This window comes from Mchenga conophoros, linkage group LG14, assembly GCF_057382185.1.
Source record: "Mchenga conophoros isolate Kocher_MC1m ecotype Shallow Benthic linkage group LG14, M_conophoros_male_GT1.1, whole genome shotgun sequence".
NCBI classification, from domain to species: Eukaryota; Metazoa; Chordata; class Actinopteri; order Cichliformes; family Cichlidae; genus Mchenga; species Mchenga conophoros.
This window is the reverse complement of record NC_140539.1, coordinates 35,576,523-35,598,782: the sequence shown is the minus strand read 5'-3', so window position 1 is coordinate 35,598,782 and position 22,260 is coordinate 35,576,523. Positions and strand designations below refer to the sequence as shown.

Below are 22,260 nucleotides of genomic sequence, written 5' to 3'. Positions count from 1 at the left end.
TTTAAACACCGCAGCCTACCTGAGTGTTGCTAACCATGTCCATCCTTTTATGATGACAGCTTACCCGTCTTCTGATGGCTGCTTCTAGCAGGATAATACGTCAGGATGTATCTCATATCATCTCAAACTGGTCACTTGAACATGACAATGAGGAACTTTAGAAATGAAATTAGTCAATATGGCTTTTTTTGTGTCTATAAAACTGACTGACACAGTAGGTAATGCGAATTATACTGACTCTCAGTCATAGTGGAAATAAAATAGGAGCCCCCAGACCTGCTTAAATGACTCACAAAAACACACACACTCACACACACACAAAAGATTATCTTTCAATCTGTACTTTTCAATTCAAAGAAACAACTGTACAGAGTCAGTAATTTGCAGTTGGTTCTGATCATTTTGTACATTATTGGGTCATTTTTTCACCTTTTTTCCATGTCGGTAGTTTGTGTCACCCCTGTATGTTACAGTGATCGTAGAATGGGACTCAAAGACATGCACAGCAGTACTGTAATAGAGACTATGTCATTCATGCAACCTCTTTGTCCTGATCTGTTTGTGTGCAGGAGGTGTACATCACTTTCATCTAGGCTTGTGGCACAAATAAACAGTCACACTTCAAGACAGACTCAGACTCCAAGATTCAACATAGAAAAAGACAAGGGGCGGTTTTCCCAGTGTCACCATGGATAAATTATTTTCACGTCTGTTTTTACAGAAAATACTTCTGAGCAAATAGATTTGTACATTTCCAGGCTGCAGGTTGCAGACAGGCATACAGAGAGACAGGCAGGCTGAGGGCAGACAGACAGTGGTGCTCAGGGGCTCCTGGGAGGGGACACGCTGTGGCAGCAGATCAGCTAAAACACCAATTTATATTCAGTATTTATTATTTTTTATCTTTGGCTGGTGATAAAAAAATGTCACCACATTAATGAGGTGGTCAACAGCACCAAACTAAAGCATAATATTATTCATGACGTGATGATAAAAGTGATCATTTCTAATGAGTATCCCTAAAGAACATCAATAAATTCAACCTCTCGTCCCACCTGAACATCCACTGAACTTAGCAGCCCTGATTGTCCCCGTTTGTGTCTGAGAAAATAACATTTCGCTTCAGTGTACGAGCCCTTTTAATGTCTGCGAGTTTTCTTATGACTTTCTATTCAGGCAGTGTGTTCACGAGGTCCAATTTTTCACCGCTCCTGACGTGGAAACAGAAGCATCAGTGTTTTCCTATCAGAGGCAACATATCAAGATCAACAGTGACACTAGTGGTGATTTTCACCCTTAAAACAATTAATTGTTTGGTCAGTAAAAGACGAGCAAATACACAATCCTCATCATTGTTACTTTGACAAACTTTCATATATTCAGTTAATCCTGTAATAAAAATATTTAAGAAATTTGAGCAAAAGCATGATGGTAGTTTTTTGGTTGTATAGAGAATTAAGACCTAAGTTATAACAGGGCAGTGCAGTGAAGCTAAAGAAAGAAAGAAAGGCGTGTCCAGGTTGGGTAACAAACAGACCATATAAAAGATGGACAAAGCTTTAAACCTGCATTCTTGCTGATGGCCAGCAGAGGGCGACTCCTGTAGTTATAAAAACAGGTGGAGTTGCATGGAAAATGTCCCTCAACTCGACTCCTCTGTGATCTCACTTTCCCGATTAGATTATGGGCTCAATCACTTTTTTTTCCCACTTTTATTCAACACAACAAGATGCCTTTTAAATTTTTTGTGAATTATGAATTATTAAAGTCACACAGTCCGAGTATGTCCAGTGTTGGTTTCACAGCGAGATCCACACCCCTTCTGTGACATCTGGTTTCAAACAACTAAAATAGCAAAGGTTGAAAATATCTTCAGGCTTCAAATCAGAACTTCACTCACTAGTGGCAAAGTCCATCTGTTATATACAGTCTATTTAATAAGTACATAGCACAGTGTTATGTGTCGCTAAATATTAGCTTCTGAACGAAAACAGGACTTCTTCCAGGTTTAATTTTTGCAGTAATGTCACTGAACTTATGTTTCAATATTAATTACAGTCAGTGCTGTCAAAAGAAAAATGTAGTATAACAAAAGTAGTGTTTGTTTAAAGTTTGTTTATAGATTTTTCTATAAAAGGCCGGCTCTGCTGAGAAGGTTCTAGGACCACTCACCAAAACGACGAACTGATTATTAAGCAGTTCGTTCAGTTAAAGGTTTTAGCTCTTGCATAAATGTCCATAAGCTGTACACGAACTTTGAAGATCAAAGTGAATTTCACGCCCTTCTCAAAGCCAAACTGCATGTGACTGAACCTGAAAAGGTCACTCATAATACTTTAATCTTCTCATTTTGGTAACTTTTAACTTGTCCGGGTCTGACGTCCCTCTGCTGGATCCCCAACACCAGTGAACACCAGCCCTCAGCCCTGCAACAGGCCAGCGTCCCTAGTGCAAAGAAAAGGTTGCATAAAGTTCCATTGCTACCACGGACATCATCCTCACCATCATCGGCAACATTAATCCCTGAACACACCGCTCTACAATCCTCATAGACTTCATATTACTGCATACTACTGAGTGCTTTTGGTGTACAAGATGCAACATGTCAAAGTCTGAAGTGTCTGAATGGCATCAGAGAATCTGCACCAGTGTTTCCCTCCGCTTAAAAAACAGTGCGTTTCATTTTTCGGGGCTTTTTTGGCCCCTGATCGTGTAAACAGGAGGAAACACTGATCCAACATGAAACATTTTCAACATCAATGATCTACATTCATTTCCAGGCAGAAAAGAAAACACTTTCAATACATTAACAACAAACCAAAAGGTATTTTTATTTATTACTTCGCGTCTGCCGACAGAATGAGGCTGATGTGAGCACAACAGACAGACGGGCAGGGTATCGGCACACACGCCCAAACCGTCGAGCTTTCATTTGTCCCAGTGTTTACCTTTCATATATTATCTAAATGTTTCTGCTCTCCAAAGTGTAAAGTTATTTGACTTGTTATTGGTTCAGCTGTACCCTGCGCGATCTGTTCTGTGTGTATCAGCAGAAACAAATCATGGAGGTTTATTATGATGCTGGATTCATAATCAGTCAGCCAGCTGGCTCGGTGTCACTTTAAACATGGAACTCTTTTCACTCTTGGTGTGTTTGTTGTGTCTGACATGCATGCAAATGATTGCACTCATGTGGCATTCTCATGAAATAAATTACAAGTTCTAAAGACAAATTTTATGAGAAACAGAAACGAGGTCTGTAGGTCAGGAGGGAATTTAAAATCCAGCAATGAAAACCTAAAATAAATAAATAAATAAATAAGACCCAACACAATCAGTTGACCGATAACCATATCTTTAACAAGCCTTAAATATGAACTCTATCCTAGCAAATATAGACACGAGCTGGATTCTTGGGCTTTACAGCCTTCTTACAAATAAATGTAAATGTTTTCTTGTAAAATATTACTGAAGTTATGTGAAGTCCTTCATGTTTGAGTTAAAAAATAACCTGGTCTATGATTTTAAAAATGTAAGTATTGGAGTGATGCGTCTTTGATGAGCTGGCAGACTCTGTGACATGCAGCAGAAAGGTGAGAGAGCAGGTAAAGTCCATGGGCAGACGGTGTTTTGAAAAGTAAAAACACCAAAAGGCTGCATTCGAAGCTCTGTGAAGCAACTGTGCACTGACCAAAAAATTTAATCAAAAAGAGAAAACACCTTAAAAAAGACAACCTGTTAAGCTCATTTTCAGCTCCATAGTTTTACTCTTGGACTCTAACAGCGTAGCTTTGCATGATTTACATTTATACCGAGCCCCGGTGGAGCCCCTTAGTTTATCTTCTGTCTGAAATAAGCTGTTGTAGCTCTTCTCCCTAAAAGGCCATGCTCTCTTTAGTCCTGATTTCTTTTGAATGGCTGCCGCTGGCAAACAGAAGATAAACATAAGCATTATCTCGATGGCTGAACACAAGCGCTTGTGTTTCCTGTTCTCCACTGTGGCTGCGGGGATTTTTTTTTTTTTTTTTTTTCCTCTTGCATCATTTCCACTTTAGAAGTCATAGTTTGATTGGTTCTAGGCCACAGGTGTGGGTTAAAATGCACCACATATCCTGAAACTGTGCCCACAGCATCAGGGAGCATCAGGAGCTAATGCTCCAAGAAACTAACTTGGACGTGTGCCCTACGAATGAGGCCTTTCTATTTTATCTAGCTTTCTGTTTCACATGCAGTACAGGAGCTGCAAATAATTAATTATTAAAAATAAAATAACAATTATGCAAATGCATTTCAGCTGAACTTTAACAGAGAGCATCAGAAACACGAGAGCTGGAATGAGTTTTCATACAGCAGCGGTGACAATAACGCACTTTAAAAGAAGTTTAAATGCAGTCTGGCCCGCATGCATCTAACGGGGCAGGAAATTAATGCCACCATCCACCGCTGGTGCCTCACAAAGCTGCATTTACCAGATAAACCAAACCGTGATGATTCTCATTTCCTGCTGTTTATGGCATTGTGGTGCGTTACCATGAAATGAAACATATACTTGTAACAAGGATGCTAAACTGCAAAGACGAGCTTCTTTAGATGAGTGATTTCTCTCCAAGAAAAGCATGCAATCTCTCACTTATGAAATATTTTGTCAGTGCCGTGTCAGCTCATTCGCTTTTTTAATTGATCGCTTCAGTCATTTCCACCTGATGACTTTTAAGACTCGTTTATAACCTCTAACATTTTCAGCCTGATGGGTTTTATGTGTGCGTGCGAAGATGTAAGTCTATCTTTGTGAGCGAGGACATATTTCCAGGACCTGAATTTGAAAGACGCTCTGAAAGGTTTATTTGAAGGTTCAGAATCAGGGTTAAATTAAGGGGTGAGGGAATGTAGCATCACAAAGATAGAAGTACAAATGTGTGAATGGGGTGTGTGTAGATGTGTGTTGTGAATGGGACGTATTGTATCCGGAAGACTGAGGCGGCATCTGAGGGGATGAACGTACTGACGAGTGTGAAGCACACACCAACACAAATAACCTGAGAGCTATGGAGACCCTGGGAGCGGAGAGCAGCAGCGCGCGCACACACACACACACACACACACACACACACACACACACACACACACACACACAAGATTTTGTTTTAAACTCTGTATAAAAACAAATTTGTATGTATAATAAATCAAAGAGAATATCCAGTAGTTTGATGTTGTAAGAGAATAAAAGAGTAGATGAGGCCTGTTTTCATCCCTGAAGGCCTCATTCATTAAAAACATGCAGATTTTGTGCTTATGACCAAATCATGAAAAACTGATCTAGATGGTAAAACAAGCAGATGACAATGAATGGTTTCATTTTTATTAGAAATATCAAAAATAAAGATTTTTTCCTATTTTATTCATTAATTTAAGTGGACCTCTTAAACTTAAACCACCACCTGGTAAGGCCAATGATCATACTAGGAATACCCACCTGCCCCGTGTTTAATATGAGCATTTATCTACCACTGTAAAAGTCTATATATGACAGAATATAAATAAAACTACAAGAGGTCCACTTTTAAAATCGTTTTAATGAATGAGGCCCCTGGGAACAAGACTTTTTATTTCTTCTGACCACCTACTGCTCACTAGAAAATCTATAATGCTAAAATAAAATCCTACCCAAGGGAAGGGAAACTGCTGTGTATGCCCTGGGATCTTGATTTGATACATTTCTTCTTGTTTTTTGTGTGCGTAACAAAGTTCTGAAGACCGACGTCTACTCTTCTCTTCTCTTAAACAGAGTCAGCACAAACCTGGAGATCAGTGCTGACTCATCCAGGGCAAGTGCACGCGTGTGTTTACAGTGCAGTTTGTTATCCAAGTAAAACTATTAGAATTTCTACATGTTTTCATGGCCAGACCTCCAGACAGATGGGATACAGCGGAGAAAGTAAAAGAAGGTCTGTAAAACATTTTGGCATAATTTCATTCTGTTTGTATTTCCAAGGAGTAATAAGACGTAGTGTAGGATGTCTCGACTTACAGACAGATATATACAGTAAATAGGACACACAGACGAGAAATACATACAGACGGAGCTCGTCTCATAGAAAAAACAAACATGGAACAGCATGAGCTACGTTTTATCGCTCTACCAGCCGTCAGCCTAACAGCCTTCCCGTTGACCGTGATGCGCGTCCCGTCTCTCTCTCGCGGCGACGCTGCCCGGGGCTCCGCAGCACAAAACGCCACCCTGCTCTCAGGCAGTTCTCCGAAACAGCCGCCAGGGGGCGTCGGTGACTCTGTGCGTTCTCACAGAGACACAGAAGAGAGAGAGAGAGAGATAGAGGGGGAGAGCGAGGGAGGTGTCTCCTGCTCCAAATCAAATCCGTCCCGTCTGTCCTATGAGTGAGCCCGGGTCAAACCTTCGATTTCCATCCAAACACGACTGCTCTGTTGACAGTGTTGGAGGCGAAGAGGAGGAGGGGGGCGTTCGCAACCAGTTTATGGCCCCGCCTCCCAGCCAGAGTTCATACTGTGAGCTTCAATCCCAGCTCCCGTCCAAGCTCATTTTTTCTTACTGGACTTTTCTGATCGTTTTGCGTCCGACTTCCCAGCCCGTTCTGACCTCTCCGACCGTTCGCCCCTCTCCCTCTCCTTCTCTTTATCCCTCTCCTTCTCCTTCTCTCTGTCCCGTTCCTTCTCCTTCTCAGCACGCTCGATTCGGTCACCCCGGTCCGAACGCTCGCCACCGCGCTCTGACCTGTTGTCCACCTTGCTCCCGTCGCGGCGCGTGCCCTCGTCGGTGGATGAGGTAGTTGGTTGGGGCTGACCCCATTTGGCAATCTCCTCGTGCTCTGAAATACTGGCGGTGATATTAGTCACCCACGTTTTGAGGTCGTCCTGCGATGGGAGAGAGGGGTGCACAGATGTCAGCTGGCCGGTTCAGTTGTTAACATGAATATTTTTAAGGTTTTCGATGACGTGCAGATGCACAGTTACAGCTGCTTTCACTATTCTGAGGCGTGCAGGAAACAGAAAAAATGTCTCACCTCATCTTTTGCATGAAACAAAAACTCGCTGCCGTCCTTCGTTCTGCAAAGAGAGAAGAAGAGTTAAACTCAGCCTTAGAGCAGTGGTCCCCAAACTGTGGGGTGGGCCCCATCTGTGAGCCACAGAACTACAGTGTGGAAAAGAGGAAAAGCGCGAGTCATTTGCTACTGCTCTGACTTTTACTTAACTAAAATTCAACTTAGATCAATTTGGAAATCCCCGTGTCTGTGTAGCTTAGACTACTTTAAGTTCTTCTTTAAGATTTGGAAAGATGTTTCACCCTCACTGTATCATGTGTTCTATTTTTAGATTTCTATTTTAGTAAAATATCTTTCTGTAATTATTATGAGGTGTCACACACTTTAAGGCATTTGCTTTTTTAATTTCAGAGAAGAAGTAAACAGCCTACTGATCTCAGTCACCTTTAACCAGCTGCTTCTTAAACACGACTCTCAGCTGTGGTTTAACTACGCTTCTAACGTCTAGTTATCGTCTGTAAACAGGTTCCATCGAGGGAGCTCATCACATCGTGAATCCTTAGCTGACCAATCAGCATGCATCAGCAGGATGCTAACGATTCATGGCCAAAAAAATGGAAGAAAGCGTTGTTTCGTTTCAGTTTGGAAAGAAGTGTCATATTTTTGAAAACTAAAAGAAAATGTGACCTTTTTTGTCTAGAAGCAGGTTTTTAGCTATTGGAACACCAGAATTATGTACAATGGGTTTACTAGATCAAATCTGGGTTTGTGGTTATGACCAAATAAATTACTCACACTGTTTATTTTTACAATGTGCCCAGGCCCTAAAGAGTGAAAACACACTAACGTGAAGCATGAAAGTGCCTGTCTGCAGTACATGTGAGTGCGAAAACAGCCGATTACTTGAGCGTGAAGACGTTCTTCTTCTTCTTGTAGCCATTGGTGACGTCGCAGTGGCAGTGGGAGAGGTTGAGCAGCGGCTCGTTGTTGTAGGGCGTCGTGGTGTTCTTGGCGTCCTTGTAGAAACCCAGCTCCCCTTTATTCAGCACGCAGTACAGGTTGACCCATGATCTGCTGTGGTGGGGGGAGGCGGGAGAGGAAGGGAGGGGAAGAAGAGGAGGGAAAGGTGAGAGGAAAAGAGGAGCATGGGGAAGGAGGTTGGGTGGAGGGGTGGGGGAGGACAGGAGGAGTCAGGAAGAGCTGCAGAATCACAGTCGCTACACTAACACCTCACTCACCTGACCAGAGCAGACAGGTAGGTAGGCGGGATGAAGCAGCCCCAAGAAGGGAAGAGGAAACACACTGCTGAACAAACGCAGACGGACGGACAGACAGACGGAGGAGGTGGGGGGATGGAGGTATGGGGAGGAAGGCTACGTACAGCTTGTGTGCACCTGTGTGCGAGGCTTACATGTGACTTACCTTGGAGGAGACAAGAGGAGCAGCCAGCAGCACCGAGGAAGAGAGGAGAAAAGAGACAGAGGAGTTTGGTTAAAATGCCATTTTGGCAACAACGCGGCTTAAAATCCAGACATGCTCGTTTTCCCTCTGTGAGCGTGTTTACATGCACACAGCATTCCAGTTAATAGCTGACATCGGCAGTACTGTGCACAAGTTTCAGGAACTTGTTTATATTTTTATCTTCAGTCGCCCAGACACACAGTCAGAGTTCTTAAGGGCAACTTTCAGCCACAAGAAGAACAAAGAGTTCTGCAGCAGATGGTGTGGAAGCCAGTGTGAGATTACATAAAGAGACAGCCAGGCTCCACAGATGATCTGTGGCAAATCTCCACAGACCTTAAAAAGAAGTTTCATTTTTGTTTACTTCACTTTGTATTATTTTATTTTAAACATTCTCCTTTTACTTTTAGCAACTAAAACATTTGCACAGTACTGCCAGTATTATTCAGAGCAAGTTTCCGTGTGCAGCTTAATATCCTGATTTCAAACTCAACAGTAGATACACGGGTAAAAAAAACAAAAAAAAAAAACAATGGTGCAAGTGATAAGTGATGTCTGAACTGCTCACAACACCCATTAAAAGTTCATTCTTGAAATGTTTTTCTATTGTTGGCTCTGTGTGATGGCGGGGAGTGCAGATATCCCAGACGTGGTCATCTCCAACCACATCCAGAGCTTTGCTTTGCAAGGCAGAAGAAAAATGGCTTAAAGGAGCGGTAAACTAAAGAGTTAATAAGGAAGAGCCAAAACTGTTGGGAAGAGTTGGAAATGAGCGCAACAGGTTCCCTTTAAAAACACTTGAGCTAAAAAAAATGTTCCTTTTAATATCTCTGTTCCTTGGTGTGGGTTTTTTAATGTATTTTCCTAGTTTACAGTAGCAGATATTACTTTTCTCTTCCTGTACATTATGAACAGGACACCTCGGGAAGAAGTTTAAACTTTTTCAGAGGAAATTTGACATGTGAATGCGCTCACAGCTGTAACCTCAATTTAATGCGAAGCATAGATGTGGAAGTTTGTCGTCCACTTTCATACACCTTTCACAGGCACCATACCCTAACAAGGTACCAGAATATTAATGTGCACATCAACTTACTTAGTGTCTCATCGCGTAGAGATGTAACAGAGACAGGTTGAATCTCAGTCCTTCCCTAAATGCATCCTCGCTTTCTTTCTCGGCATCAACCGCTAACAACGAGGAGCACTTTGGAGATTCACACTTGTCCGGATTTAAGCCATTCGACATTGTGCTTTACCTTGCCATGTACATAACAGGGCATGTACATACGACACACTCATCCATTGCCTTGAGTAGGTGCGTGAGCGGGACTCATCCACAGCTGGGAGGGGATGAGCTTTTAGCTGTGCAAGGTCAGCCCAGCCCTCAGGGGGCAGTGCAGAGAGAGACTTTCTTGCTGGTGTCTCTCTGGAAGAAGCAGGGTGGTCATCAGTGGAGGGCAGGCTGTGTGCATAAGTGTGTGTGTTTGACCAGCAGCTCCATCCCACAGCATTCCTCAGCCAGTCAGTCAGTCTCCTGTGTTTTATTCTGTGGGCTCGCGTTAGATCAGGAGGCATCGTAAGCGTCATGCATGAAGTTTTCACATGCGGTGGGAATCCTGCAGGCCTCTGATCTAATAAAGTGCTCTAATTACATCCTAATAATCAGCACTGACAGACATAATATATTCAGAGGCTGACATAAGATTTACATTAGTGAATCCTTTTCCTGCTTCATGTACTCATCACTGATTTTCTTACTCTTCAGTACAAATTAACAACTGGAGGACTGGGCGATATCTCAGTATCTGCTATGAACGAAGATCTTTATAGCAGAAATGTGCAGTAAGCCTTCAGGTCCTTCACTACATGTGCAGACTTATCAGTATAAAATGCATTTACAAACCATGTCGGACATGGTCATCAGCAAAATGTAAAAGAGCCAAAGTTAGTTTGTATGGTATATTCAGTGTTGGGGAGTAACGGAATACATGTACCTGCGTTACGTATTTAAAATACAAAATATGAGTAACTGTAATCCGTTACAGTTACCATTTAAAAAGGTGGTATTCAGAATACAGTTACTTTGTTGAAATAAAGAAATTACACAGCGGTCTTCTCCTGTTTCATATGTTCGGCTATGCCCTCTCTATTTCTGGTAATTCCATGCTGGCGGAAACCCAAACAAAACACGCATTAGGAGGCTCTAATGTCTGTGTCTCAATCCTGCGGCCCATGTCAGCTCTACTTGAGGCCCGCATAATGACATGAAGAAATATTTTTAAAAATTATTGTTCAAAAATTATTTAATATAAAGGCAATAGGCAGAGTGTTCGGAGCCGCAAACCTGTTTTATATACACGCGGAATAGTTTTAATACGAGATCGCTGCTAAAAGTGCAGCCTTACCTAACGTCCACCCTACTGTTACTCATTTATATTAAGATTGAAACATCTAGTTAGTATTGGTATGGAGAGTAACCTGCAGTAATAGTAATAAACCACACAGCAATAGTACATTCATGTAGTTGTAAAAAGTATGATAATATATTAAGTATTCAGAATACGTTACTCTCATTGAGTAACGTAACGGAATACGTTACAAAATACATTTTGGGGCATGTATTCTGTAATCTGTAGTGGAATACATTTTAAAAGTAACCTTCCCAACACTGGGTATATTTAACCTCCTAGGACCTGGCGTCCACATATGTGGACATCACATTTTGGGTTATTTAGACCAAAATAGTCAATTTTGCTCTACATGGTCCTGATATCCACTTACGAGGACATTATACTACTACTGCTCTATCAAAATTTTAAACAAATATCCTGATATGTGGCTCTTATTTTTCTTAAAAACAAAAATAAGGTAAAAAAAAAATCTTGTAATTCTTTGTTTTTACATTCATTGGGCCCCAATATCCCCAAATATCAAATAGAAATTAAAAATGCATACTGTGGAAGAGTTCGGGTCTTAGGAGGTTAATACATTTTCACCACTATATTTCCAACCCCAGGGAGAATAGCTGCTGTGTTGCTGCAGCTAATGGGGATCTTAATCTATTACACTAAGCTATACCTGCCTTCAGACAGATGTTTCCAGCAAAGAACTACTACTCTTTACCCAGCTGCAATGACCAAAACAGTTATTTACCTTGCAAAACATCTACTGCTACCTAAATTAATTTGTTAGTGTAGCTGTGTGATTATTCTAAAGCTGTAGCTCAGTTTGGCCTCAAAAAGGTAAAAACCCTGTTTTTGAGGTTCTGAAAAGAACATTTTATTGCATGAACTAAGAAGCTTTGATTTGTCTCACATTTTTAACCTTTAGTTAAATAACTCCTTCAGTTTTTATTTTATTATTCATTGTTTGGCAACGCTAACATGACTTCTCCTCGCGGCAGGAAAACCTTAGGAGCAAGCAGAGGTTGCATGCGCGTGCTGACAGGTTAAAAACTCGATATATCGCCCAGCCCTAAACAGCTGTAATCTCCCACTGCCAGGCACAGGCAACACCACAAACTGTGACTACCTCCTCCTTTCCACCACATACAAACACAAGACAGTCTAGAACTTTTTTATTTCAGAGAAAAAGGTAAAAATTCAAACTTCATCTCAATAAAAATATAAAAAGGTAAGATTTCCTGAGAAACGCCAAAGCTCTTCTGAGTATTTTCATGTTGAACACACGATGGAATCAACCTGTGAGCCTGTGTGTGTCATGCATCTGTTCAACATGTCCGTGTGTTAGCCTGTTAGCTCAACATGCTAAAGTCATGCCTCTGTCACTCCTGTTGAATTATTAAATGGAGGAAGCAGCAGTGTCATGAGAAAGTGGTACTTAGAGGGCTGGAAATGCTTTGTTCAAACTAATATTTAAGAATAAGTCGATGAAACAATCATTTTTTCTGCACCTCAATAACCCCTGTGGAACATAAATAGCTTTGAATTGATTAACTGGAATCCCTAAAGTTTGATACTCATGACATCACTGTCCATCCTCCTTCTCTATAACTCCTATCAGGTATCAGGTATCATTATGACCCTGAACACCCACCTATTGGTGCTCTTCTTCAGGCTCTCAATGTCCAGCTTGCGGAAAAGGAAGCCCTCGTGGTGTGCCGTATGTGTGGGCGGTTGGGGGACGATCGGGCTGCTCTGGGCTGGTGCAGATCTGGACCGCCGCGTCGTTTCCCCGGGCTCTTTGGGTCGTGGCCGGCGTCGTGGTTTGGGTCTGTCCCGAGCTCGAGGGCGGTCGGGACGGGAAGACTTTTCTGGTATCCCATTAGGCAGTCGGGGCACCTCACCGCGGGCCTAAGGGTTGGGAGAGGCGATGAATTTGAGTTATGGCTCAAAAGTGAAAAACGTTATTACTTATCCCAGTTTTCTCTTTTTAGGAAGTTTGGTCAAAACTTAGAATTAACCCCTAAACGCCCCCAAATATCACACTCTTTATTTATAAAGACTAAACCCAGACCTGCGCTGCTTCTCTTTCTTGTAGCTGCTCTACGATCTCTGCCATGGTGGACCTCTTGTCTCTGTGGAAAAATACCTACTGTTCACATCACAATTGATTCAACTCCAAAATTGACTACAATAACATTCACTTCTTTTCTGCATAAATATCCACATCCAGATTAAAATGCACTGCAGTACTCTCAGTCTCACCCTCCTGCTGAGCGTCTGTCTGATTGCTCCTTCCCTGTGTCGTGCTCACTGGATTCCTGTCTCTCCAGCCGGTGCCTGTCCCTCTCTCTCCGCCGGCCCTCGTGGCCCCCGTGACCTTCTTGTTCGCTGGAAGTTTGCCTCTCCAACGTCCGTCTCTCCCGCCTCTCAGCCTGTTCCCTCCACACCTCTTGAGGCAGCTCATCCCTGCGCGCCTGGATTAGCTGCTCGCTGGACAGCTGCCGTTCTATCCTGTGGTGATAAGTGTGTGTCTGGCCCTGAGGCTCAGCGTGGCCCAAAGGGTCAGTCCTGGATCCTCGAGGCCCTCTGGTGGGCTCGCTGTGCAGACGCTCCCGGCTCGGCTCCTGAAGCACCACCTCGGCCATCACTGCTACCTCTGCTCTCTCTGTCCCCATCATCATATCTCTCTCCCTCCCCCGCTCTCTTGCCTTCTCCAGCCGGCTGGCCACAATCAGAGGCGTCACAGCATCATCTAAGTGTTTGATTTTGGGTTGCCGGAGATACGGGGAGGATTTTGCCTCAATTTCCCTCGCCGCTTGTGCCGGATGCAGGTGACTCATCACCTTTGCTGTCTGTTCCCTTGCTGTGCTGGCACTTTCTCGTGCCTGGTTGGCTGACACTAGCATCGCTGCTGTGGCTATAGATGCAATCGAGGATGCAGCCGGGCGGCCTAGACCTGCAGCCACACCCACTACGCCTCCATCCCGGACATCCAGAGTGTTTCGGTAGCTGGAGCCGTTCATCACAGGGGTGTAGTTGGCGACTGTTGATCCCAGGCGCCGAGCTGCAGATGATGGAGAAGGTGTTGGGGTGGCCGGCGAGGGAGATGGAGGAGAGCTGGCTTCGTTCTGTTCATATATAGTCTGCCTCATGACGGGGGAGACTGGGAGGCGGGGGAGAGTGGGTGGACTATGTGAGGCATCTTGGGGATCCAGGAAGACTTTACGACCCAGGAGGGGAGTTGGGGGCAGTTTACTTTGCTCTGCTTTTAGCTTTTCTACCTGCAGAAAGAAAACAGAACCAGAGATGAAACTACCAAGTCTTCATCAACAATTTGAGCATGTTTGGAACGTGCTACTGAGTTTGTCTAAACTGAGGACATATTTGCACAGTGAGGATGATGATAATACCGTGGTGAGCCGCCGCAGTGAGCTGAATCGCTCTTCCCAGGTGGCAGCTGCTTTGCGGAAGGCTTCATGTCGACGAATCAGCTGTTCCACCTCATCTACGCTCCCTCCAAGCTCGTTGCTGTTGATAAACGGCTCCTGAGCAGTCAGCCATGCCTCTGCCACCACCGCCTCCTGGGCAAACTGGTGAACCTCCAACACTGCAAACAGGACAAATAAGAACACCAAAAAAGAGAGAAAGCATCTTAATTTACTTCTAAATGCCAGATTCCTGCACATCCCTGTCTTTTTTACTTTTTAAGCCATTGCATCCACTCACATTGCTGCAGGACTTCCCAGTGCTTGTCCCACTTCTCAGACAGCTCACGCTCCTTAGCGATCACTTTGTCCAGCTTCTCTTTGATCTGAGAATAAAGATATCACAATTACATCATGGGTCTGTTTAGCTCTATGGATGCTCAGAAAAAATTGAAATATTATAGGGAATCGATTCCTTCTCACACATAAAATATAAAACCTTATGTTTCTTAACATGCATCTCTAAAGTTTTCTGTCATGCATATACTGTCACATGGGTGCAGTGAGATCAGTGTAATCATTAAGAGGAAAAAGCTCAGGCTTCATTTGGTTTTCCACACTTAGTTTCATTGTATAGCAGGCACATCCTTGCTGGTCAAACCTTCTGTTTGCAAGAGGCAGCCAATTAGAACAATTTTTCCTTAAAGGGGGAGGAGCTATAACAGAGATACAGGATGAATTGAGAAGCTGCACCAAGCCCCAGCACGAAAAACAAGGGTGATTTTAGTGAATCATGTAAAGCCCCTCTAGTAGAGCCTAAAACTAGCAATATGACTCTGCAGAGGAGGCTAATCGACTCGTGAGCCCACTCAACCAGAGTCTTCAAAGTTATAAACAAACTGAGGTTTAGATATCAGTGTTTAAATTGGACTTAAAGTGACAGTCTTTATCATGTTTACTCATCTCACCTCTTCAGCTGCAGGGTTTCTAGCCGCCAGCAGGGTTTTTCCCATCTCAATACACTCCAGGATGCTCTGACTGCGAGCCTCTACTTCACTCTTAAGACTCTGGTGATAGTTCATCAGCACCTCTACTGAGGACACGTCCCTGCAGGAACCACACAGAACCTGAACTCACTGAAGACTTTCACTATGCCCACGAATGCTGACCATCACATGCTATTATAATGAACCATAAAAAGCAAAATGATATTTCATATGTACATTTTTTTTAAAAGAAAATAAATGAGTTTGATCTTAAACAGTGCATGTGGTGAACAGATATTGAGGCTGCTATGCAGGGTGCCACATGCATATGTAGAAGGTATTGTAGATACCTGGGCTTCTCTCCTGTCCCTATCTGACAGATGATCGAGTCCATCCACATGATCTGATCTCGGACCATGCCGAAGAACCTCAGCTTGTCAGTCTCTGTGGTGATCTGCACCCGACACTCTTCGCAGGATGTTAGCAGCTCTTTCCAGCACTGCATCACTTCGTGCTCACGGCACGCGATGGCTTCGGCCTTCTCGCCAGCGTACACCGTCCTCAGCTGGGCTGCGCTCTCTTGCAGCTGACGCACCTGGCAGAGCGTGAAGGCAAGCTTTAGTAAACAGCTCAACTGAACAGGGACGAAACAGAATTGAAAAAAGGAAAGAGAGAGTTTGTTTTCCGAGTGACGCACGAAACACAGCTGCCAAGACAGCTGTGTTTCGTCAGGGCCAAGTGGTGCAGGCTCTGTCACCTGAGTAGGCACAGAACATCTGTGCTTTTGCATCTTTCTTGAGTAGCACTGTTCCTGCTGCCCAGGTGCACGACAGAGACTAGATCAAGCAAAATTAAATGCAGAGTAAGAAGATGGTGTTGCCATGAAAATGGCAGACTCACAAAGAACCAAAAACTTTACTATCCAATGAAATAGATTTTATGTGAATTTGATTTAATTTAAACAAATTCACATAATTTGGTTCAGTTCAGTGTTTTTTATTGGTTATAAAAATGCATTAAAGTCTATCATTTCTGGATTCAGTTTCTGATATACTGATATTCTTTACTTTTTAAATCCACATGGGGGGTCACTGCACCAATTAGGATTACTCAGTTAGCCAGGTAACTTCTAAAATAGCATGCAAAAAATGATTTACACTTTTGTAATCAATATTAACAGTCAATGCTAATGATTAATTTTTTTTCAAATTCCAGATGTTATTCCTTTCACATTTAAACTGTTTGCAGTCAGTAGCACAAATGGCTGTTAGCTACTGTCACGGGCTGCCGGGGCAGACCATGTGGAGAGAGTAGAGGACCCAATTGCAGACAGAGGCGAGGAGACAAAAACTGGACATAACGAAAAGCAAGCCTTTATTTAGGGCTGAAAACTCACGAAAATACAACATGGCTAAAGTGAGGAAAAACCTGAACATAACCTGGGAAACTATGACTCTCACTGTGACTTTATACTATGACGAGACAAGATAACAACTATGACTTGACTGGGAAACTGTGACAATGGGTAGGGAAGGTAACACAGACGATGCGACAATGAACAAAGGGAGACAGAGGACTTTAATACACACATGAGGTGATGAGGGGAAGAGGAGACACACGAGGACACAGTTGACTAGAATGAGACATAATGACAAAGGGGAGAGTAAAACTAAACGTAAAAAACCAAGAACACAAAACTCTTTCAAAATAAAACAGGAAACGTGGACATGACATGAGCAACATGAAAACACACAGACAGAAAATACATGACACAGAAAACTGGGACAGACTCATAACTAAGGCGACGTAAAAGGACCTAAACTATACTGCAACTCAAGACGATAACAAAGCAAACACTTAATATAATTTCAGAATTTCATGAACAGAGCACAATGTAAACATAAGAAAACAATACAAAAATAAGACAAAACGCTGGTTCAGAGACCCAGCCCCTGACAGCTACTCGCCATATTGCATCTGTTATGGATTTACAAATAAAAAAAATCACTAAATAAGTTTCTATAAAGATTCCTGCAGACCAAATATAGATAATATCAATCTTCTTCCTTTAATTCTCCTTTAATTTTTCCTTAAATGAAGATTAGAGGAGGGTCTGTTGATCGATGTGCAGCTGTACCTGTGTGACAAGCAGCTGAATGTCCTGCTCGAAGGTGTGCAGGAGTCTCTGCAGGGTGCTGGTGTTGGAAGTGCTGCCCTGCCGAGCCCGAACCTCTGGCAACCTTCGATGTTTGTCATCAATCTGGGCTAAAACCTGAAAAAAGGCAGTGGAGAAATTTTGCCTGTTTGTAGGGCAGAAATGCTCTATCGGCACCTGATTTACATTTTTCCTATTTTCTTTCTTTTTCAAGCTGTTCTCATCACGAAGGCCAATGTACACTGTGGTGACCCGACATAAAAAAAGATAAAAGTGTGAAATTAAATTAAATGAATCTGCTCTTTATCATATCCGGCATTATATGTGTGTGTGTGTGTCCTTTGGTTTAATTTGTGGCCCGTCTTGGCTTTGCTCCTCTTACCTCTCTGCAGTCGAAGAAGAATTTGTGCAGCTGGTGTGAAGCAGCGAGCATCTGACCGCGGGTCTCCATGAGCTCCAGCAGGTCGGCCCAGGCTTCGTTCACTCCGTCCTTCCATTCGGCGATGGTGGCTGCTTCTGAGTGGCCGTAGTCGATGAGCTCATCCACCATCTGATTGACGGCTGTCACTCGCTCCTGGCCCACGCTGCCCGTTTCTGATGCAAACTCTGTAAACTTCTCCTGTAGGACCTGGAAGTGTGGCATGTTTTATTTACTGCAGCAAATCGGTCTGCTAATTTTAATGTATTCATTCATTCATTCATTCATTCATTCATTCAAGTCAAATAAAGAACATAATTAGACATTACAATCAAATGAAACCCCTTTTGAGATTTTACTTGTAATATTTAAATTTCAGGTAATAAAATCTGTTACCTGAATCTATTATTCATGTGCAGAGGCCATCTGTCGACACACTTACTGTGACATGCTCATAGTCTTGACCCAGTTCAGGCGAGCTGGCGACCACCTCCCTCTGAGCGATCCACTGCTCCAACTCATCCACCTCCCTGTTGAGCTGGTACAGCCAGTACTGCTGCTCCAGACGGCTCTTCCTCTCCTCCACCAGGTCCTTCAGAGACACGTACAGACGGTCTATCTGTGACTGACGCTTGCTGATCTGTTCGCTGTGGAAGAGAGGAGGAAGAGTGTAAGGTAAGGCACAAAAAAAAAAAAAAGCTAGGAGGAGTGTAGCAGTAACTGCTCCCCCAGCTCGAGAGACAGACATCGCTTCTACTTTCAGGATTAGGATTTAAACTTTCCTTTCGGATTATTTATGGATCAGGATCTCGCCATCACTTAGTGCTTCCCCACTCTCCTCTTTTTCTTTCCCCACGTGGTTTTATTCCATTACTGCAAGTCATTAACGTCTACTTTTTGCTGATTGTGTCTGTCTTTTCTCTGCTTTCCTCTCACACCTCCACACGGTGGCAGCAGACGACTGCCCCCGAGCCTCCTCCTTCCTGTTATAACAGAAATCTTTCTCCCCTTCAACAGAGACGATCGTTTTAAGGTTGGTTTTCTTTCTCAGGTTTCTTTACCTCATAACACAAAGCTCTTGTTGTGAAATACTGCTATAAAAATACAACTGAAGTGAATGATGAAAAACCTTTTATAATCCAGAGATTCGGTGCTTTTCTGTATTTAAGATGTTGTGACAGAAATTTCTGTCAGATTTTGTGCATGTGTTTAACTGCTCACCAGTCTGGATGTCCCATCTCCAGCAGCTGCCGGCACTGCTGTGAAAGCAGGCCGATGGTCTCAGCGTAGTCTTCGATGGTCTGTTCTAGGACCAAATGCTTCTTCAGCAGCTGCAGCGTGCTCTGCTCATCCTGGCAGGAGGAGGAAGAACACACGAGAAATGACACTTTAATTTCAGTATACACACACAGAATAAAACTGCATGTAAAAAATCCTGCTCACATTAGAGTCCAACAAACACAGTATCACATATTCAGATGACAATCGCATATTCTGCAGAGAACTGTGTGTGTAAGACGGCTCCTGTGATTTTAAAGAGTTTTTTTTTTTTACTTCAATGATAAATATTTCAGACAAATAATTTTACCTTTCCCTTCTCCTCATTCATCATGTGCAACTCCTGCTCACTCAGCCAGGCCTCGACCTCGGCTGTATCGAAGTAGTACTGCTGGGCCTGGTACATGGCATCCAGGACCAGCTGCCTCCTCTCAGTCTCGGCCCAAAGCAGAGCCCACAGCTGGGACAGCTGGTCGTGACCTGCCCTGATGCAGTCTGCCTCAGGGCTGCGTATGGAGCCAATGATCCCCGCCCTCTCCAGGACATCATCAATTCTGCTCCTGTGGCTCTGCAGCTCCCTCTGAAGATTCTACAGCACAGGCAGAAAGAGCTATTTAGATGTTGAGAGTGTAAACGGATGGATCAGAACTCAGAGGCTGGACATTATCTTTATCACAAGTCATCAGTTATTTAGTGACTTGAGCTCTGCGTTTAAAGCTTTAGGGTGCAGGGGGTCTATCGCGAAGAGGAACGGGACCTCTGTTAAGGTTTCAGGCTAAGGCTGCAGTTTAATTAGCAGCTATTCAGGTTTTCTTACCTGGTTCTTCTTCATTAGCTGCTGCACAGCCTGCAGAGTAGAGCCGTGCTCCTGAGACATGGCCATCGGGAGGCGTTCCTGGACCCACAACTTCAACCGCAATGGTATGACGAAAAGAAATGAATATTTGTACATGTATGAATATGTGAACATGCATGTCCACACCTCATGTACAGATTAAAGAGAAGCCTGGTATATTTCACCTCAATTACAAATAGATAAAAAAGTAACAATAACAAAATTAGAACATGCAATAACACGACTCCTGTGTTTTGTGTAGTGAGTGTGAATCTGGTTGTGTTGTCAGCTCACAATCTCATCCTCCAGGTCTCGCCCAACTTGATGAACTTCCTTGGACGCCAGCAGGATGCGTCGCCTCTCCTTCAGCGGCTCGATCAAACGCACCATCCTGGCCTCCACGGCGGCCTGTCGCTCTGCAACCGTCTCCTTGACCTGCGTCTGCTGCGGGATGGAGGATGCCTGCACCTGAAGCTGCCCTACCTCCTTATACCATTCCTCCATCTGGGTCTCCAGGGTCTGAGGAGGAGGAAGAGGAGAGGGTGAGTGTAGTTACCGGGCAGAAGAATGTAACTGAGGCAGGAGAGAGGAGACAAGAGAAACTGGATGGAAGAAACATGTCATCATGTGAGAGAAGATAAAAATGACATGAGTGAGATGAAAAGAGTGTGGCAGGAAACAAAGTTTACATGATTTTAGTTTTTTTCACTTTAATGTAGTTGTTTTATTCCCTGTAATACTGATTTTATTTAACTTTTTAACTTACCACGTCAAAGTTTATAAAACATCTTTTTAAAAACTGTAATAAATTCAGTAGATTTATATGTATTAAGCAACAGATGGATAAGATGAGACTGAGGATAACCCAAAACAGCACAAGAACAGGTGGTTAACAGACATGAAGTGTAGTGAAGGTTACTGTACCCCTTGCCAGGATGGATGCTGGGTAGTGGAGTTATGATGATGTGGTAAAGCAGTGCTAATGGCGGCCTGTTAAAGGAAGCTGTAAGCGGCATGCTGTGGGAGAGGAGAGCGAGAGATGTCTGGTGAAATGATGAAGCAATGAATGGATGAATCTGTGCGTCAGCCCGGGTCGAACCTGCTGTATAAACGAGTTCCCGCCTTGCCCAAACCACCACGGCTGGAGGGCAAATTGCGAGTTACATCCCAAGATCACACGTTGACTGGCAGATGTAATGCAAGTGTGCCCAAATTTGGATTCTTTTATTGAGGTGACAGACCAAAAAAAGAAAGAAATGCATATTCATCAAACTAGTAACCCAGCTATTTAAGAAGCTCAGGCTCCAGACTTTTCTAAACACTCAGTTTTCTTTCACTCTTGGTTTTGTATGAGGGAATATCTCTAATATGGTTAACAGGTTGCTGACCCCATTTGCAGTTCCTATCCTAAAGGGAGGGGAAAGGAGCTACAACAGTTTTTCTTCAGTGACTAGATGAACAGAGGCGCTTCACCCAGGCCCAGTGTAAGATAAAGGAGGACACATGCAAAGCTTTAACCTTGATCTGATGAACGTTCAGCAATTTGTTCTCTATGCAAACTGTCATGCATGCAACAGGCATTTTTTTTTTACTAGATCTATCGACCAGTCCACAAATGTGAATAAAAATGAGTCCAGTGCTGTAACAGAGACCCGTAAACTGTCTGACTTGCACAAATCTATTTATTTGCGATGTTCCAAATATCACCTGGGTCCTGGTTCATTGACCAAGCGTTTTGGTTTCTTGGGTTTTGTTTATTATTAATGATCCTCGTGGCGATGCTTAGGTTGTTTATTTTTTGCGTACAGCTTTGCCCTGTGTCATGCCTGTGCTCAACCTGTTTTATTTTGGTAGTCTCACGTCTCTTGTTCCCAGTATTAAGCTCCAATAAATACTGATTATGATGGTGTGTCTCCACTCCACACAGGTGTCTCCACTCTGGCCAAATCGCCCTTCAGTGTATTGTATTCTATGTATTGTATTATGTACTGTGTACTGTTTGAGTCTCCTCTTGTGCTTTGTCGAGTGGTCCCTCATTGCTGTAATAATAATAATAATAATAATAAATTTTATTTATGAGCACCTTTCAAGTCACCCAAGGACACTTTACAATAGGATAAAACACTTAGTAAAACAATGGCAGAATAAGAACAATAAAATAAAGCACAAGATAAAATGAACAAACAGTGGATTCACAGTGAATATGCAGATTTGAACAGATGAGTTTTGAGTTGGGATTTAAACTGGGGGAGAGAACCAATATTTCTTATTTCAGGGGGCA

At 43.1% G+C, this 22,260-nt stretch overlaps 1 protein-coding gene across 4 annotated transcripts in view; it reads right to left on the bottom strand.

Annotated features, from left to right (window-relative positions):
* Positions 1-314: 314 nt before the first annotated feature.
* Positions 315-22,260, bottom strand: part of sptbn4b (spectrin, beta, non-erythrocytic 4b) — a 102,030-nt gene continuing 80,084 nt past the window's right edge. For 2 of the 4 annotated variants that reach the window (XM_085244188.1, XM_085244189.1), the window contains exons 27-43: positions 20,274-20,498; positions 19,962-20,051; positions 19,455-19,733; positions 19,088-19,218; positions 18,309-18,513; positions 17,831-18,076; positions 17,431-17,565; positions 15,644-15,888; positions 15,276-15,414; positions 14,609-14,693; positions 14,293-14,489; positions 13,145-14,163; positions 12,954-13,014; positions 12,534-12,790; positions 7,920-8,090; positions 7,038-7,080; positions 315-6,888 (exon numbers count right to left, since the gene is read on the bottom strand). In XM_085244188.1, the coding sequence (XP_085100314.1) occupies positions 6,553-6,888; positions 7,038-7,080; positions 7,920-8,090; positions 12,534-12,790; positions 12,954-13,014; positions 13,145-14,163; positions 14,293-14,489; positions 14,609-14,693; positions 15,276-15,414; positions 15,644-15,888; positions 17,431-17,565; positions 17,831-18,076; positions 18,309-18,513; positions 19,088-19,218; positions 19,455-19,733; positions 19,962-20,051; positions 20,274-20,498 (3,864 nt within the window). In that variant the 3' untranslated portion in view covers positions 315-6,552. Of the gene's footprint in view, positions 6,889-7,037; positions 7,081-7,919; positions 8,091-8,438; positions 12,791-12,953; positions 13,015-13,144; positions 14,164-14,292; positions 14,490-14,608; positions 14,694-15,275; positions 15,415-15,643; positions 15,889-17,430; positions 17,566-17,830; positions 18,077-18,308; positions 18,514-19,087; positions 19,219-19,454; positions 19,734-19,961; positions 20,052-20,273; positions 20,499-22,260 lie in introns of those variants that run through there. The other 2 variants (XM_085244190.1, XR_014888222.1) reach the window with 2 other exon arrangements.